General features: G+C 31.2%; 1 protein-coding gene across 1 annotated transcript; it reads right to left on the bottom strand.

The window, feature by feature from the left end:
* Nucleotides 1-3475: 3475 nt before the first annotated feature.
* LOC129322656 (auxin-responsive protein IAA9-like) lies at nt 3476-8037 on the bottom strand. The gene is made up of 7 exons (XM_054968972.1): nt 7851-8037; nt 6246-6683; nt 5992-6167; nt 5648-5874; nt 5392-5533; nt 4166-4227; nt 3476-3783 (listed from the first exon to the last, which is right to left on the bottom strand). Exons 2-7 carry the CDS (start codon nt 6654-6656, stop codon nt 3746-3748), a joined length of 1056 nt encoding a protein of 351 aa, XP_054824947.1. The 5' UTR covers nt 6657-6683; nt 7851-8037; the 3' UTR covers nt 3476-3745.
* Nucleotides 8038-19587: the final 11550 nt, after the last annotated feature.

The raw sequence follows: 19587 nt of genomic DNA, 5'->3' as shown, positions 1-19587 counted from the left end.
CTCATCATTTTTAATCTTTTATTTCTCTTCGAATTGAGCTCATCTCTTTTTTACCTTTAAAATTTTTATATTATTCAAATAAAATATTTTATATATATGAATTTTAAATGTAATGTTTTAAATTTAAAATTTAAATTCAAATCCATCAATTCAAAGATTACCTTAATGCTTTCAATCTCTTCATTTTATTTTTCACTTTAAAAGTGCTTTCATTCTAGTAATCAACACTCGACAAAGTTATGATTCATTTTCTGATATGCGTGGTTTAGAGTAGAATTTTGATGTCAAAAATAGACTGTTTCTGAGATTCACCATATCTGCTTAAAGATATATATCTTCCCCAATAATGGTAACGCACAGTGCAGCGCTTGTGAGTCTGGTGAAATAAAGGAAAGGACTACCAACCAAATCTTTGTGATCAAAACTCACTCTCATTAACTGTTTAAAAAACAGTATCAACATTGAGTCCCACTCAATGAACGGCTCATCACCTTGTCTGGCTCTCCTTAATTTGATTCTAATGGCAATTTTGTGGGCACAATATCTGATCAATGTACTTTCAATATTTCATGGCATATCCCATTTTTTTCACACTAACAACCAATATATCATGGAGAGTAAAAGTTCACAACCACTTTTTTAAATATTTTTTCCGTCAGAACTTAATAAACTTTTGTCCTCTTTTGGAGAAAGGATTCTCAGATAATGCGATTAACCGGAGGGTAAATAATAATACTAGTTAATATTCATCCATGTCATATTCTGGGACCAACCTTTTAGGGGATTAAGACCTTAAAGATCAAAAAAATCTTCATAAAACGACAGAAAGAACACTTTCATAGGCCATAGTTATCATCATTTATGCAATGAAGTGAGGCTCTACTATAGGATTTTAATTACCAATAAGCTTAATATAGTGGCCAGTTGCTTGCAATTTTCTACAATAATGGAGAAGAATGTGATCTCTTGTGGTCTTTGAGCGCTATGATTTGCGTAGTGTATATCGAGTAGGCTTACTTTTTCTTTCTTCTCTTTTTCTGAGTTCATAGTTGGGTTAATTTGCTTTTAATTAATCTTTATGTTAAAAGGTGTAACACACATAATGATGGTTAATTTATGATGGTTGAAACGTTCACACCAATGAATTTGTGAGGTAACTTTACATCACATCTAGATAAGAATATTCTATGAAAATTAGTGACCACCCTAACGTCACCAATTCAATAATTTACATTTAAACTTGGAAATTCAGCTTTCCTCCACTAATTACGTGATGATTACAAATAATCCTACTAATCCTACTCGATAGCCATTTAATTCAATTAACAATAGAATTGTACAAACTTAACTAAAAGTTTCGAGTTGGAGTTCTAAATAATACCATCATGTTAAATACTCACTGATATCTTACCACTCGAAAGGATCTCATAGGTGCTTAACTCAGATTAGTCCGAGTTTTGATAACTCCCTTTAGCTCAAGTTACGTATGCCCAAGTCATTGGGTACAATACGTTTTTTTTTAAAAAAAAATGGTGAACCAATACCTTTAATCCACTGTGAATTATAGAGTAAATTTATGACACAAAATGGTAAAAAGTAAAAACGAATAAAAGGCAGTCCAACCGGTCCATTCGATTCCAAACATTAAAATTACTTAAGTCCTCATATTATAACCTGATGGTAATCTGAAGGATATTCACGGTTTTTAGATCAATTGATCATGTGGCTAGAAACTGATCTCAAATGAACATTCGAGCCAAGTGATAGATTTTAGGTTCATGCATGAACGAAAGCAATTGCTAATCAATCTCTCTGTCATATCTAACATTTTCTTAATGAGTCTGTTTCTTTTGTTTTTTTAATCTTTCTCAAGAAAAAGTTGTATAGCACTAATGCAAAAAGACGTTCTCATGTAAAGCTAGTGTGTTTCCTTGGGTTTCAACATCATCATATGGCATTTAGCAATACACGTTTCGATTCACAGAATCCAGAAGAATGGGGAACCACTATCTACGTGCCTTTGTGATTATTATTTTAAGCTTTTGGTTTTAATAATAATTAACCTCAGCATAATTCAAATTCATTATATATGTCTCCTTGCAATGCTTTAAGTAATAATTAGCATTAAAATGACTGATATGCCGACAGCCCTAAAGGTCAACTTTACAAGATGATGCATGGAAATTTGCTCAACAAAAAGCTTGTAAATATGTAAAGAGGATGAATTTAAAGATTGGGAATACCGTATGAAAGTAAACGAAAAAAAACCTCAGAATTTCTAATATCATTTACTCTAGCTGCAGAGATTATGCAGCCTGCTGTGTTATCGAGGATGAGAACATATATTATTATTTAATAATGCTGTTATAAGAGGTTATAAATGACAATTGCAGCAAAGTAAACTTAAAGGATTTGATCTAAGCATTTTGAGCCTAGGGCTTTCAGCAAAGGTCACAGTAATTCAAGAATCCCAGTGGCCCCAGACTCAGTGATTTGTGAAAGTACGAATCCGTTGACAGTACGACATCCATATTTAATATCTACCGTAAATAAGAGAGAGAGAGGGAGAGAGGCAAGGACCCTTCATCAAATTTGCTCAACAAAAAGCTTGTAATATGTAAAGAGGATGAATTTAAAGATTGGGAATACCGTATGAAAGTAAACGAAAAAAAAATCAGAATTTCTAATATCATTTACTCTAGCTGCATAGATTATGCAGCCTGCTGTGTTATCGAGGATGAGAACATATATTATTACTTAACAATGCTGTTATAAGAGGTTATAAATGACAATTGCAGCAAAGTAAACTTAAAGGATTTGATCTAAGCATTTTGAGCCTAGGGCTTTCAGCAAAGGTCACAGTAATTCAAGAATCCCAGTGGCCCCAGACTCAGTGATTTGTGAAAGTACGATTCCGGTGACAGTACGACATCCACATTTAATATCTACCGTAAATAAGAGAGAGAGAGGGAGAGAGGCAAGGACCCTTCATTGGTGGTGCATCGTAGCAGGAATTATTCTATATTTCATGTCATATCAATTACAGGATCATATTCTGCACGGTGTACCCACATTGAGAAAGAAACGCCCACCCGGTCCGAGCAGTTTGACTTCTAGCGATTCTTTTTTCCTTATTTGTTGTACTACTTATTTCGTAGAATGGACAACACGCAGCCTAATTAATAGCATGTCCCAAAATGAATCTAGACTAAATTTTACTAGCATCCATAAACAAGTTTCTAGACGTACCCAACCCAGCCGATTTAAATGAAGAAAGAAAACTGTTTTCCTCGATTTCCAAAGTCTCGCCATGACCGATTAAACTGGGCAGCAAGATGTTTCCTGGCCAATAAGATAGCAGAGCTTGACAGAACCAAATAGGCACATTTTGACGATAAACTATGCTAAAGCGTTAACACGTACAGAGTTAGCGGGCAAGTAAGAAGTCAAATAACTGAACAGTAGGCTGGAGACCTATGGTAACAGGATATTCAACTCTTTCAAACAAAACCGGTTCCTATTTAGATAATAATATTACAAACTCCACAATCCATATTAATAACGAATTTAACTTGGACGGAGACCAAGACAACCACCTAAAAACATAGATAAGGAAACAACTTAATCCGAATTTCTTCATCAAAACCAGGGGATTGTCATTCACATCATATCCTTGGATCTCCACAACATTGAACTTCGACAAACAAAATGCAATCAAACCAAGACAGGCAATCTCTGACCCCATCTAGCTCCTGCTCTTGGATTTTTCCATAGCTCTGGGCGCTGTGGTAAACAAGAAAAACCACTTACACCAAACCAAGACATGTTCCATAGTGAATGTATAGTATAAGGAGGAATATTATTAGCAGGCTTGCTGATATTTGACGTGATACATTGCATTCGGGCAAACACATCCAACCACACAAGTAAACGCCAACTTGTTCCACATAACATGACAATCCTTTAAAAACCAATAACCTACTTTATTCCTGATAAAATAATTTAACTTAATTAAAAAACAAAAGCAAGCTATTTTTCTTCCTAACTCGAGATTATTCCCATGTTGACTTTTATGTTTAAGGAGGCCCCCCTTGTCAATTCAATGCATAACCTTCAAATAATAAGAATAAATACTGTATAATGAAGCATCAGTAAAAAGGCATACCCAAGCCAATGGCATCAGAACCCTTCATAATTTTCAGCTTCTTGCATGTGTCAATGAACATCCTGTGACAAACAGTAAATGATAGTTTGAATTAGAATGCAAACCAGGAGTAGCTGTAGTTACTGTAAGTTATCCCACCATCGATATTAAGATGCAAACAGAAAGTAAAATTTGCTGCTACAATTGACGTTCAATCAATAGAAAATATTAAGACAGGACAAGAGGAATCATTATTGGAGAAGCCTTTTTCTCAATAAATATCATTATTGAAGCCTTAAAATCAAATGCAGCAGGAAAATCTTCGACAAGATGTTATTCTGCCCTTCTAAACAATTCCACTGCAAAAATCAGCCACTAAACTTCCCACATGTTGCAACTTTCAAGCAAGATTAACATCCAACTTCCACCAGTGCAGCAATACTATTGATAGTTTCCATGTACTACAAATCAACAAATGATGTTTAATTTGTAACTTGAGCACATCTAGACCATACAGTTGAATTCAAAAGATATTCACTAACTCCCTTTTAAAGTGAATAGCACAACTTCTAACAAGCTTAACGAGCTGGAGCCATGTTGCACAGCAAATTAGCAATAGAATATTCAAGGAAAACAACACTAAAAACTGCACACAACAATGAGGTGCTAAGTTATCCACAAATCAAATTCAAGTAGGTAAAAATAAAATAGGCATTGTATAAATAATATTATAGTTGTGGACCTTTTCAGAAAAGAAAACAGACACGCAATATGAAACCCATGTTGCGTACTATGTGATTATGCACAAGAATTTATGCGTAACAGGAATTCAATTGAGGTACTATGTCATCGTCACCTAATTTATGTGACAAAAATTCACTTGTCAGATACTATGTTATCCACAAACCAAAATCCAGTAGGTTAAAGTAAAGGAGGCATCATATAAATAACAAGACATGAGTCCCTTTCAACAAAGAAGAGATTCAGGTGTGCAATGTGTAACCATGTTGTGCACAATGCAATTATGCATTAGAATTTTCTTGAAGCCAAGGCTTATGATTGATAAAAAGACCATGCATTAAGGAACAAAAGCTAACCAAAAGGAGTTAACAGATTGGAATTACATTAGAACGGTATTTTATACTAGTAATACAAATCATTTAACAGCTGAAAAATTCATACTGTAAGACGCATCCCACAAATAGATGTGATCAAGAAAGCCAAAGAAAAAGTTTTATAAGACTTACCCCCATGGTACATCCCCTACAAGCATCCAATCACCATCTTTATCTTCGTAAGTGAGAACGTACTCAGAACCATGTAGAAGGTCCCTCAACTTGCTCTCACTTAACATTTCTCTGCCAGGAGTGCCATGAGAACCACATTGACCTGAGATCATACATTTCAAGAAAGCCCAGTAAAGCTATGGCAAGGGTAACAGAACTAAAATTCATTGAAACATGAGTAACAACTTCAAAATCAAGTAGATATGCAGCTACTCACCTAAGGTAAAACAGCTGAACATCTTCTCGAGGGCAGAAGACAGCTCTTGATATGTTGCATAATTCCTTAGATCTACCTTCCTTAGATAAGGGGCACCATCCATGCTCACCTTCACAAAGAGAGCAGCAGGCCCTGGTTTTCCATCAACTTCATCATTGTTCTTTGAAGTGTTGGCCAATGAATTCTTCCTATAAGATCTTATAGGAGGCCAACCAACAACTTGTGACCTGTCATGGACAAGAATAATTGGCATAATTAGAGATGCATGAAAATTCATTCTGAGGTCATTATCCTACTCCCAGTTTATTTGCAATAAATAAGCCACTGTTCTAGGTTCCACTTACTTAGCAGCTGGCACGCTGCCATTAACAAGGTTCCCCGCATGATTATGACCAAGTCCATTGGTTGCAGAAAGCCGTTCCTGTGAAACTTTGGCAGGCGTTTCTTTCATAAATGTTGGCTGAGCCCCAGAAGACCTAGGTAACATCACATTTATCCCAGAATTACCAGTAAAATTCCCCTGCACCACAGATTATGGAAGATTAGAGTCAGAAGGGGAAAAAAAATCCACTTCCCTTCAATATGTAGAACTCCTTACCTCTGGGAACCCATCCATGGTGTCAGAGAAACCTCTCTTGTTTCCTGAAACCACAGTTTTCGGGGAAGATGAACAGATTCCATCTTTTGTAGGAAGCAAAGGAAACAGAGGTTTCTCATCAAGCTTTGTTGAGTTTGGTGCATAAAGATCTGAATCCCTTTCAGGAGACTGGGATCCAGGAAGACCCAACCTCAACTCTGTAGCCTTCAAATTCAGGTTCTCCTTTTTCTCATCTGACATGGTTGGGACACTAGAGCTGTCAACTGATGATGAACAATCTGACAATCCAAGGTAATTGCGCTCTTTTAATGCAGTTCCATTATGGGAGATAGAGTCCGAGGACGGTGAAGATGCTACTGTTGAAATATTGCTCTGTCCTTCCTCCTCGGCAACAAGCAGCGATGGAGACATCAGATTTCAATATATAAATGGCATTAACTGAAACCATAAACCAATAATATGCATAAGTAGTTGTTAGGAAGAAATGCGACATGTGAAAGCTTGAATCAGTGACCAATAACAGAAGAAAAATGAGCTTGGTAACGAAAGAACAATATATTGAACTATAGACAGCAAAGCAATAAATGGGCAACCTTCCTTCCATAGAGGAGAATATTAGCCAAGTACTTCAAAAAGTAATCAGGAACATCTAAGAGGTCTCATCAAAGATGAGTAGAGTCCCAGATCATAATAATCACAATATTAGCATGCACTAAACTTCTGGACTACGCAAGTAATGCATTTATTTCAGCCATCATGCATTTACAAAGTATGATGAATAATTAACAATGATGCAAAGATCACAATATGAACATAGATAATAAATAATCTAATAAGAAAATTAAGTAACCCTCTTTAGCTTGCCAAGCTGGGTGCAGCTCCAGTAAGTTAAGAAGGGTGGTGGGAGGATCTCAAGATTTTTAGAAAACTGATGGGTTACAGAAGGTCATGTTGTCTGAGTAAAACAAAAAAAGCATAGATATCAGAAATAAAGCTCTACCAAAGAACCAGGGTTTTCAAGCAACCCGATTCAGTGTACTCTAAATAATTACTCTCAGCCGGCGAGCTAACCCGCTGTCAAGAACATAACTATTGCACGCAACTAAATTCGTGTAGCTATCACAATACCATGTCTTCGTCGTCTTCTCTAACAACGCATTTTTGTTTGTTTTTTAAATTCAATAACTTTCTATTTAAGCTCCATAAGCTAAATGTTCCCCAAGAAATAGACACAAAAAAAGGAAAACCATAACAACATTCAGGAACCCTGGCTCCACGAATCCAAAGCAACCCTTGTCAAAACAAAGCTTTCATCAAACCGTATGCTAAGAGTCAAAATAGAAGATGGAAATGAACCGAACAGGATGAACAAGAATACAAGTCCAAATTATAATATTATCCTGACCCAAAAAAAAAAAACTAAAAGGCACACTATGCTTGAAAGTGCCAGGGCAATTCAACTCAATCAATATACGCTCCGATTCGTGAAAAGCAAGGAGCTAAGCACGAACAGCGACACCTTGAGAACAAAAATAAGAAAAAGGAATAAACATAGAAGGCGCGAAAATAGAAAGAGGATGGCAAGGGAAGATTTCAGAAGCTTACCAAACAAGGGATTGCTAGATCAAACAGGGAAGAAGACCAATTATTATTGAGAAAGTTTTTACAGAAAATGCAAAGCGGATGCAGAGAGAGAGAGAGAGAGAGAGAGAGAAAGGTAAAGCGGAAAAGAAGAGAAAGCTTAAGGCCCTTCCATGGAGCAGAAAGCAACAAAAGCTCGGCACGGCTTCGCTAAGAACCTCAATGAATGGGGCGAAAGAAAAAGTTAAAGAAAAGCGGGAAGGGGCAAAACAGACAATTCACAAAAAAGGTCGTGTCTCGTTGCGGGCATGAGTATTCTGATTATTAATAAATTAATAAATAATACATAAATTTTACGCTCCGAAATGAGTAGTGGGTAATTTTATGGTACGCGTATCTAGGAGGTGAGGGATCCAATCAGACGGCTGTGATTGATTGAGAGGGAAATATCACGCAATCAATCTCACGGAGACAGAGAAATAAATGACTTGTCCCTGTTAACAGGTGTAATGAATTATGATGCCTTTTCTTTTATTGTTTATTTTGAAAAATTTAACGTGATGCGATTTGGGATGCGCACTTGCACAGAACCTAAGCCCCGTGCGATTCAAATGACAAACATACCCTTGATTTGGTCTTTCCGCTGATAAGCTATCTATTGCAATTGCAGATTCCTTCCTCCAGTGTGGGGAGAAGACTTGGCCCAAAATGGGAAATAAAAGAGTAGCAATTAAAAATAGAGCAAGTCCAGGCAGAATTAAAAAAAAAAATCTCACTTTAGTTTGATTTTTCTTAATTACAGACAGGAACAAATAACACACACCCTGCCCATTTTTAAATACAAAAAAATTTCAATCAATTCATACAATTAAAAATATTTAATTAATCTTAATAATTATTTTTGAATTTAGAATGTTTGGATTAAATGTTCTTAATGTAATTAATGTTTCTTCTTTTTCAATTTAATGATGTCAAACATGTATGGGGGATAATTTAAAAAAAATTAATTAATGCTTTTGAAATGTGTAGTTTTTTTCATAATAAAAAACAAAAAAATACTTTCTCTTCGTTTAAAATATAATATATTTTTTTATAACAAATTTTACTTTCAATAAAATAGTTATCTACTTTTTAATTAACCTATTTTTTATAATTACTCTTCGTAAACACCTTATAATAGATATAAAGTTATTTATTAAAAATGATACTTTTAAAAGAAAGACAATGATTACATCTTAAAATATTAAAAATGTCTTATCTCTTTTAACATTTAATTTCCTAAAAAATATTTTATATTTGTAAATGAGGAGAGTATATGATAGTTGATCTTATATTTAAAGAGAAAGAGAATAACAGACATGATCAGACTCGCAACCTACATGTCATTAGTTTACAAAGGCATAAACTAATTTAATTAATTCTAATTTATAAATAACCAAGGTGAGTACAGATTTTTTTCAGTCACGGGGCTACAAAAAAAAAAATACATATGCAAAGAGGTGTGAAATTAAATCATATTTAAAAGTATAACATCCTTACAATCCACAAATGGGTCATGAAAAATCATCATGGCAAACAACGTGTGCAGGTTTAAGCAGGCAATGATTGGCTTTTACGAAAATGTGATCAAATATGGCAGTTCAATTTCTTTTTTTGCTTGTTTTTTTTTTTTTTTGCCTTCGACAGTTCAGTCTCAAACAAGAAGATTTCTCATATTCTTCTAAAGTTTCTAATAAATGGATGATTCTGGACACATTCATTAAGGATGAGATCGGTAGCTAATTATATAAAGTGGCAGAAGACATACTTGACCTAGCTTTACATCCGAGCAAAGGTTGAGGCGTTCAAAATTTGCCAGGAGTTTAGTTACGATGTTAGGTGGATATCAAAGGTATTTTCAAAAAAACTTTCATCCGATTGTCATTCTCATCTCAAATAATGCCCCTACAAACACTGCTCCATTTTCATCCACTTCGGATGAGTGGTGATTTTACAGATTGCCTGGCTTGTTTAATTTAAGAAGATGGAAAATCACCTTGACCTTATTAGAAGTGCAGGGTAAGTGGAATATCATGATACTTGGGATTTCAAAGTTAAAAATGGGACTAGAGTTCTTGAGCTAACAACTCAACATTAAGTCTCGCATTACTGGAAGTGGGTCTCACCCAGCGATTAAGTGTCTATTTGGTCAGTCTTCCCATCGAGACTCGTCGTCAATATATTGGGATATGTGGTAATCTTCTAAAGCATAGCAAATCTTGACCTCATTCTCTCATACTCCTCTTCAAAAAGGCTTGCTTGGACCTCAGCCACTCTATTTCCTGACAAACATACCCAAAAAACGGAACTTGTTTGGTGAAATCTTTTCTAGCCTCATTTCATATCAAGTTTTGAAAATTTAATTTATATAACATAATATTGATAATTTATCAATATTTTATATTAGGTTGTCAAAAATTGAATAAGCTGGCTTTTAAATATTGGTAATGTTTCTTGACTATTGTCAAGCCATAATTCAAATATTAATAAGTTGTAGTTCGAATTTTGATGAGTTTTTACTGGAAGGACTTTTGAACATGCAACATAAAATTGAAATCCTAGCAATTTAGCTAGAAGAAATTGACACCAAATTTTGAAAAGCAACCATTTTCATAAAAAACTTGAAAACTAAATTTGTAACAAATATATCATTTTGCACAAGAAGGTTGAAAGGCTTTAATGATCCAGTAGTCATCAAAGTATTGGTAAATTAAGGGGTTTTGAATTCAGATTCTCCCCTTGTTACCTTAGAAGTGTTGACCACCATGGAGGCATCAAAGCTCCAACAATTGGCGGCCTTGATTAAATTGAGGACCTATGGCAAGGGGAGATGTTTTAGAAAGCTTTGGACCCTAAAGGCAATTATATCACTTCAGAGGATCCTAAATGATAGTCTCCATTTTCTAACCAAACTTTTAAGTTTTTAAACATGTTTTTAAATAAGTATGATTTGGTGGTGTAGAGTGCCTGGTATCCTGGGTGAGTCACACGTCAGAGGGGACTTCAATAAGGTCCCAAATTAATTGAAATCAAACTGAGATAAGTCCTTTTTCGGTAAAAGTTTTGTCACTGATAAATACTGCTATATGTTCAGAGCTCAAACTCAATGCATTTAATAAATTGGCACAACTACTTTACCTATTGAACCAAGCATCCAATAATGAGTAATATCATTTTAATCTACAGGAGATATACGAGATTAGTAAGTGTAGTGGTGTAATTAGAGACATTAATGTTTATTGGATATGTGATTTTAATGCTAACATACATTGGTAATTACCTCTTTGCTATTGCTGAAGTGTTTGTTCGGTATGATTTGTGGCCTCTAGTTCTGCCGGGATAAAAATCTCCATAGCTCCTAATTCTTCAGAGACTGTGTCACGACAAACAATTTCATAACTCATTGTGATATTGGCTAACATCCTTTCAACTATATCATCAAAGAAGCTAGATCCTTGTTGTTCGGGGATTGGAATGCTAGTTTGAATTTTATGTATAGTGAAGTCAACACTTGTGCTCGTATGCTAGCTGCTAATGTCTTTAATGGTTATTTATTTTGATATTTTTGATCAACCCCCACCATTTTGCATGAAAGTAATGAATGATGAACGGAAACTAACACTTATGTTGTAATCTTTTATGTCCTCAGTGCTATTTTCATTCAAAAAAGTGATTAATCCACCCTTTATGGTATTTAGCTTCGGATGGTTCTATTGACTTTTTTGTTTGTTATGTGTTTACTGTAATTTTTTAAAGTATTAGATAGTAAATAAAAATAAAAGGTCATAAGAGCTTTATAATAAGGTGGGTATGAGACCCACAATGAAAAATGAATATGAAACTAATATTAAAAAAATATTTCCTCCAAACCATAATATATATAGATATATAATATCTTCCAAAAGCCTTACTTGATTTAAAATGCAGGGTATTAAATAATTTTTGCAATTATATAAATAAGTGTGATTTAAAATTTGTCACTAATTTTACTCACTTATCTCCTTCGCATTTTATTTGTATTAAAAATTTCAATCTACTTCTACTTACTTTTAGAAATTGAATTCATTAAATTTTTTTTTTATTCCTTTATATTACAGTTGAAAGTTAACATTCAGGGTATAGTACGGGTTATAAATCAAATTTTAAAAAAGAATTGTTGTGAATTCCACGTGAAGATGAAAATGCAAAGAATCATGAAGAATCATGATGCAGGAGGCGTGGAAAGCTTGCTAAATTAGAGCGTGGGAGGTCTGGTTCGGGGTTCAGGCAGAAGCATTGAGGATGAATGAGAGAGAAGAAAACGGGAAGGCATCATGTGAAGTAAAAGGTGGGGACTGGGGTGGGTAAATTGACTTATGAGACTGTGACAGTTGAATGATGGAAAGCTGATATTTTGAAGAAGACGACACGACACCCGGAGAGTGAAAAAAGCAGTAAAACCAGCAATCTTATTTGTTTCTTGAAGGTCAACTCACATTTTATTATTGTGAATTATGATTCGTAAGGATTTGGTCTGTCTCAGCGTGCCAGGGGAAGCTGGCATTTGCATGCCAAGAACCAGGCACCAACCCTCTTCCTTAGGGTCGCGCATTTTCTAACTGAGAAACTTCCCTAAAAAACGGTCATTCAAAACCAAATAGCTCAACTGTCGCTGCATTATCTGCATTATTAAGGGATCTAATGCCTTTTGCTTCGTTGTTATGTATTTAAATTTTTTATATCATTTTATCCAAACACTATCCGTTTCAATAGCATTTGTGGAAATGGCATGGTTGATGGGTTCATGGGTTCTAAAACAGGTAAAAAAAAACATGATTTGTATTATTAAAATGATAATAAAAAAAATTGTGCCTTGTTTTTAACGTTGCTCTCCAATTAAAATCAATCTATCTTATTAGTTGCTCGGTTCAAAAATTATAAAGCACTTCTAATTAGTTTATAATCAAATAAATTAGTTAAGGATATTTAAAATAACACATCTTTCTATTTATCTTTATTTGATAGTTTCTCAATTAAAAATAATCTTGCTAATTGTGCTTTCAATGATCCCAAACACTTATATTTTTAACATAATACTCCCTCTGTTTTTATTATAAGGCATATCTAATCACCTCATTGGAATTAAGGAGATGTGATTAAGTTATTAACTTTGTCTAAAAGAATAAGCTTTTAATTTGACTGTTGTTTAAATGAAAATTTCAAACTTACATTGAGATAATAATGGAAAAAAAATGTAAGTAATATTCTACTAAATGTGTCATATTAAGGAAAATCCATTTATATTGGAAGATGTATCATAATAAGAGGGGGAGGAAGTACTACAATTTTTTTATAATATTGATAAGAGAAAGGATATTTAATTTATTTTTTATATAATCTCTTTTTGCAATACAATTAACAAGGACATTTGGCCAAAAAAAATAATTTAAGGAGAATGACAAGAGGTGCTAAGTAAATTAATTAATTTAATTTAGGTCTCAAGTTTCAAACTTTAAAAGTTTACAAGTTCATCATCTTTTAATTGTATATTTTATTATAATAAACTTACAACTTATTTTTTAAATTTTAATATGATTAAAAATAAATTTATTTATTTTTTTATTAAAATTAAAACATAAATTATAAATTCAACAAAATAAAGTTACAAAATTAAAAATTAAACTTATAAATTCTAAAAGTTTTGATTTTAAAACTTAATTTAAATTGTTAATCTTTTAAAAACTTTATGTCATTCTTTTCGATAATTTGTTGCTGTTTTAATTTTTTTGTACAATATTTTATATTTTGGACCAATACTATACTAACAGACGGGCAATGGCGGTGGAAATGTCTTGTACTTTGGAGGACGGAGGGAGAGAGAATATTAATTGAATTTTTTATATAAAAAAACTAATTTGATCTAATTTCTGGCCAAAAAAAAAAACAGAGAGAGAGGTATGGGGGGACAAAGGAAGAAGAAAGAGGAGTTGAAGGAAGAGGGTAGAGAGGGGTTGGGTTAGGGGGACAAGAAAGCGGCAGGAGAAGACACTTTGCCGGGTCGTGAGAATGACAGCCCTCTCTCTCATCGCTTTTTGCTTGTTTTTGTTTTTAACTCTCTCACATCTTTAATGCCATTGCTGTCAACTTAATCTAATCTCATTAATTAATAATTAATACTCTTTGAAGTTGGGGTCAGAGCGTGAGGCGGGGGTCTCTCTGCCAGCCATAGACCCCGCAGTCGCCATGTCTAGGCGCTACGCCTAACCCAAATGCATGTTCCCCTTCCGCTTCCTCCTCCATCATCCTCTCATCACCTTCGTCACTTTCCATCACTTCCTTCTTTTTATTCTTCTCATTTTGCTCCCATTTTTTTTTTTTATTTATGGTTACCCACACATTTTTTGCCCACGCTTATTCATTCAAAAATATCTTACTCCCTCCATTTAAAATATAAAAATATTTTAAAAAATTAAATATTTAAAAATAAAAAATATTTTTAATTTTTAAAATATAATTATTAATTTTTTTATTAACAATAATTTTATATTTATTATAGGATATTTAATAAAAGTAAATATAAAAAGATTGGGTTAGTTTAAAAGTAAGTAATTATTTTATTAAAAAAAAAAAATTAATTAAAAATATCTTACATTTTTAAACAGAGTAAGTATATCCTTAATGTTCATACAGCATGATTTATCTTTAACATTTAAAAAATAATATTAAGTAATTTTAACTATTAGTTCATTTAAAAATTACAAAAAATCTATAAAATTATATAAATACTTTATAAAAATATTAATGTAAATTAAGTGCCCTAAATTATATATAAATAAATGATATTGCCTCCGTTCAAAATGTAAGGCATTTTTAATTTAATCTTATTCCCATAAAATAGTTACCTACTTTTAAACAAACCTTATTTTTTCATACTTATATCTATTAAACACCCTATAATAAATATAAAGTAATGCATTTAATAGGAGTACTTTTATAACAAAGATAATAATTATACTTTAAAATTAGATCTAGGAATACAGCGGGCCCAGCCTTAAGCCCCTGAGCTCTAAAGGTCAATTTTTTATTTTGAACCCATTTCTCAAGCCTGACCCTTATGTGAAGAGTTTAGAGCCAGGCCCGCAAGCCTTTTTTTTAATTAAAAAATAAAAATAAAAAATATTATAAATTAATTAAAATATTTTAAAATAAAAAATTAAAATTGTCATAATTTTTTAGAAATTAAACAACACATATTTAGAAGTATATTAATAAACTAAAATCTTGGTTAAAAAATAATTTATTTTTTATAAATACACAAATAATGATTATAGAAAAATAAAAAATATCAAAAATTTATACTATATACTAATATTTATTAAATTATATTAATTAAACTTTAGAATAAATTAAAATTAATATAATATAATGCATGTAAAATCATGTGAGTAGCTCATTGACTTCAAACATGTGTTTCACTAAATAATAATCATAATAATAATATAACAAGGGCTTGAAAGCCGCTGAGTTCGAGCTCTTTTTTAGAGCTTATCAGGGTCAAATCCTCAAATTTCATTATTTTAAAAAAAATTATTTTTAAAATTTAAACCCTTATTTAAATAGAACCTCTAAGCCCAGCCTTTCAGGAATGCTTTAAGAGGAAGTACTTTTGTTCATGTAAAAAGGCCAAAATCTAAGAATGTGGTCCATATTAATTTTTTATAAGGTACTTATTTTATGATGTTTTAGGTTCATTTCTTTTTTTTTTTGGTCCTTTTTCATAATGTTCCAATCAATTAAGAATTAAAGATAACTTTTTTAAATGACAAGGTATCTGGTACACTATTTTTTAAATATTAAGTAAAAATTATTTCACATGTAAGTTTAAAATATTAAATACTCTTGAATGAATAGTTGAAGAATAAAACTATCCTTTAATCTTTTTAGTTTACCAACTTATTCTTAAAATATTACTAACTACTTTATAATTTTAAAAAACATTATACCCGTTCCATTTAATATTATAACAATTTTTGAATCAAATAACACTCTCAACGAGTTAGTTAATATTTTAAAACTACACACTTTTCTCTTATATTTACCTATATTTGAAAGAACATTTTAATTTAAAAAAATTGCTAATTACACCTTAAAAAAATCCTAAAATGTCTTATATTTTTATCATCTTATGTTAAAAAAATATCCGTATTTTTTAACATGTGGAGTATATCTTTTTAATTATATCTTCATTAAATATTTTATATAAATACCTTAATAATGACACAATACAATTTCAATAGACTATTTTTTAAGAAAATTCAAATAAGGGTATAGTTACAAAAGAAAAAAAACAACTATTCAATGCCTATAATGAAATGAAGAAAAAGAATATGAAAAGAGAATAAGAGTAAGATAAAAAGAAGTGGTAGAAAAAACAGGAAATATATTTTATTTACTTAAGTGCATCATGCTTTGTACATGGCCTTATTATAGGCTTTCAATCATTAAAATTTAACTTTAGTATTACAAATGAATTAAAAATGATATAATAAACATAACATGTAATATTTAAAGATTATAAGATATTAACCATTAAAAACTCCTTTAAATCATTCATTAAGAGATTATAAACGATGAAAAATCATAAAAATGGGAAGTGATGGATATCTCCTTTTATGATTATTAATATTCATAATAATATCCTCCATTTTAAATCAAACAATGTTTCGAGAAAATGTGCTATAATGTGGGTCAAAGGAGTGGAGATTACCCATGAAATACTGGGACTCATGGAAATGCTCATGCGTCACAAAACATGCCTTCCGCCCTACTAAGTAAGTGCTTTTACTCCTATGTCAGGAGTCAGGGAAGAGAATTAGGCGCCGCGCGCGCGCATATCGTATATTTTCTGATTAAATTAGCAGAAAATATATTTTAAAAAAATTTTAAGAAGTTAAAATATTGCCCAAAAATTACTCAAATAGTAAATGAATTAATTAAACTGATAAAGAAATATTTTAAACATGTACTTCTTCTGTTAAAAAATAAAAGACACTTTTTAGGGTTTGAATATTTAAAAATATAAGATATTTTTAATATTTCAATATATAAGTAATGTATTTTTACAAAAAAGTATTAATAATAAATAGTCATTATATTTATTTTATTAAAATGAAATACTATACTAAATAAGAATAAACTATAAAAAAAGGATGTTAGTTTAAAAATAATATTACTTTATTGAGGGTGTTATTTGATTAAAAAAATTTTATGTTTTTTAAGGGAGAGAATATTAGATTACATGTTTAAATATTTTTATAAAAATAACAATGAAAGGATAACGGGTGATAGAAGTCAAAGTGCCTGTTTGAATTGATTAAATAATCAATTTAATCAATTCAAACCCACAAACCATGGCTTTTTATTGCAAAAACCCCAAACACCCTCTTCTTCCGTCAATTGATTTTGGATTCTGAACTTCATTTTTAAAGAAGTTGACTGCACCTACTTCTACATATCAATTGTATTTTTACCATACTAATTGTACGTAAGAAATTTGAACAATCCAATATACCCCTTTGTGTGGCTTGTGATTTTTAAAGGAAGAACCTCTATATGTTTTTTCTTATGTGAATGCGTGCGCAAGTCTTATTGCTATTTGTATAATTTGATCAAGGGTGCTATTATATATTATTATATATATATATATAAAGTTTGTAAATACTTGTATGCTTTTCCCATTTATCAGACCAACAAATATTTTTTTATTATATATTGGGAGATTCATTTTTATACATTCCCCTCTTAAAGTTTTTCCGGTGGTTTTATTTTTTGTTTACTATATTTTACTGCCAACCAACCATTGGTGATTAAATTATCAACATTACAATATAATGCAATTTAAATATTAAATGGAATCATTATATATTATATTTGTTAAATATATCAAACAGAATTTGATATATTGCATGTAAAATTTTTAATATCTCACTATAAAAACTCACGTCCTTCATGGTAATTTTAACATCTAAAATTAATATTTAACTAAATCATCCAAACAGTTTAATTCTATCACAACCAAATTTAGAGAAATAACATTCAAACATGATCACGTTATAGCACAATTAATTATAATTAAAATTAATTACATTAATTATTTTTTTATAATTAATTATATCCCATTGAAACTCATACACACCCAAAAAGTATGGGTTGAGGGGGACTTGCTCAGCACCAAAACACTGCCATTTGGTAGTGCTTTTTTTTTCTTTTACTTTTTTAAACCACCAAATTTCTATTAATAATAAAAATATTATAAAATTATTATTTTAACATTTAATAAACTAATAAATATTAAGATGTTTAAATTGAACTTGAATAGTTTGTGAATAAAAATTTTGGTGAGCATTGATAACTGTACTGAAAAAAATAAAAATAATTTGAACAATTTAAAATAGGAGTTGAATCTAGCAAAATGAGCTAATTTCTTATACTGTAATAAATAATATTTGAATTCATATTAACGAGAAGTACCTATATTTAATATCTGACTATGCTTTAAATGAGATTATTCTTGTAAATAAACAACTATGCAAAAATTAATAAAATAAAAAAAAAATTTATTTACAATTTTAATATTTTCAATACAGTTTTGAACTGTTTCAGATCAAAATTTGCATATGAAACTGTTTTAGGTCATCTTTTAATCAGTTAATCTGTTTCATATTTAATCTTAACATCTTAATATTTATTTATTTATTAAATATTAAATAATAATTTTATGATATTTATTTATTATTATAATAATTTGTAGTTTAAAAAGGTCAAAAAAAAATACTGTCAAACACAGTGTTTTGGTGCAGAGCACCATGGCGCTCATCCGCCGAAAACCGATTCCGGGTTGAGGAGGACAAGTGGACCCAACGCAGGAAGGTCTCCGTTCCAAGTGCTCAACTATTTTCTGGACCTAAATTATATTAATTCATTTGTTTTTTAATGTTTTAAATTATTTTAATCGAAAAAAGGGAGAATAATGTGTGTGTTGTCATTTTCCTAATTTCAACTATTAATGGATCTAGAAATAATTAATTTTTTTGATTAGGACTTGTGTGTAATTTTTTTTTAAATTTCAAACTTGAATTTGATTATTTTAAAAGGTAAAGTAGTAAATTTAGCCAAAAACTATTTTTTTAAGAGCAAACTATCAAATGGTGTAAAATAAATCACAACTTTTAAAAATGAAGCATCTAGTAGCTCGTTGTTAACTTTAGTCAACATAAGTTATGTAAAGCCCATAATGACACTTGATGATACCAACATGGGTATGACATATCAATATGAAAAATTGCGAATTTAGCCACGAACTATTTTTGAGAAGCGCTGGGTAGCCTCTATTATAAAAAAATAGATCATCCCAATGCCTTCCCCTCAAGTTTACCAAACACCATTAATTTCATACTTATAAAGCCCATAAAGCATTAATCTTTTCAATCTTCTTGCCTTCATTCTCAATATAAGCTTTAAAAGAAGAGGTTCATGAGTTCTTATCTGAAAACATTTGCAAGGATGATGTCGGTGATGAAATAGAAGCTTGATTTTACGACGCATAAGAAAAGTTTGATTTTAACTTAATTTAGTCCAAATTATTTCTTTTTCTTTATTAACGTTGTCTTCGTAAATATCCTCATATAAGAAACTCTTTTCAACCTTCTTCTCTAGTCGAGATTGAGAATGAAAGCAAGAAGAT

Source organism: Prosopis cineraria, unplaced genomic scaffold (assembly GCF_029017545.1).
Source record: "Prosopis cineraria cultivar Desert tree isolate PC_DT_omini unplaced genomic scaffold, ASM2901754v1 PC10, whole genome shotgun sequence".
NCBI lineage: Eukaryota > Viridiplantae > Streptophyta > Magnoliopsida > Fabales > Fabaceae > Prosopis > Prosopis cineraria.
This window is presented reverse-complemented; position numbering and strand designations above follow the sequence as displayed.

Bases quoted from the DNA above. Each gene is read 5' to 3' on its own strand.
- LOC129322656 (XM_054968972.1), bottom strand. From the start codon at position 6,656: ATGTCTCCATCGCTGCTTGTTGCCGAGGAGGAAGGACAGAGCAATATT. The intron at 6,168-6,245 runs GTAAGGAGTTCT...TCTGTGGTGCAG, and splicing joins CCATGGATGGGTTCCCAGAG to GGGAATTTTACTGGTAATTC. The intron at 5,875-5,991 runs GTAAGTGGAACC...TGTCCATGACAG, and splicing joins GGCAGCGTGCCAGCTGCTAA to GTCACAAGTTGTTGGTTGGC.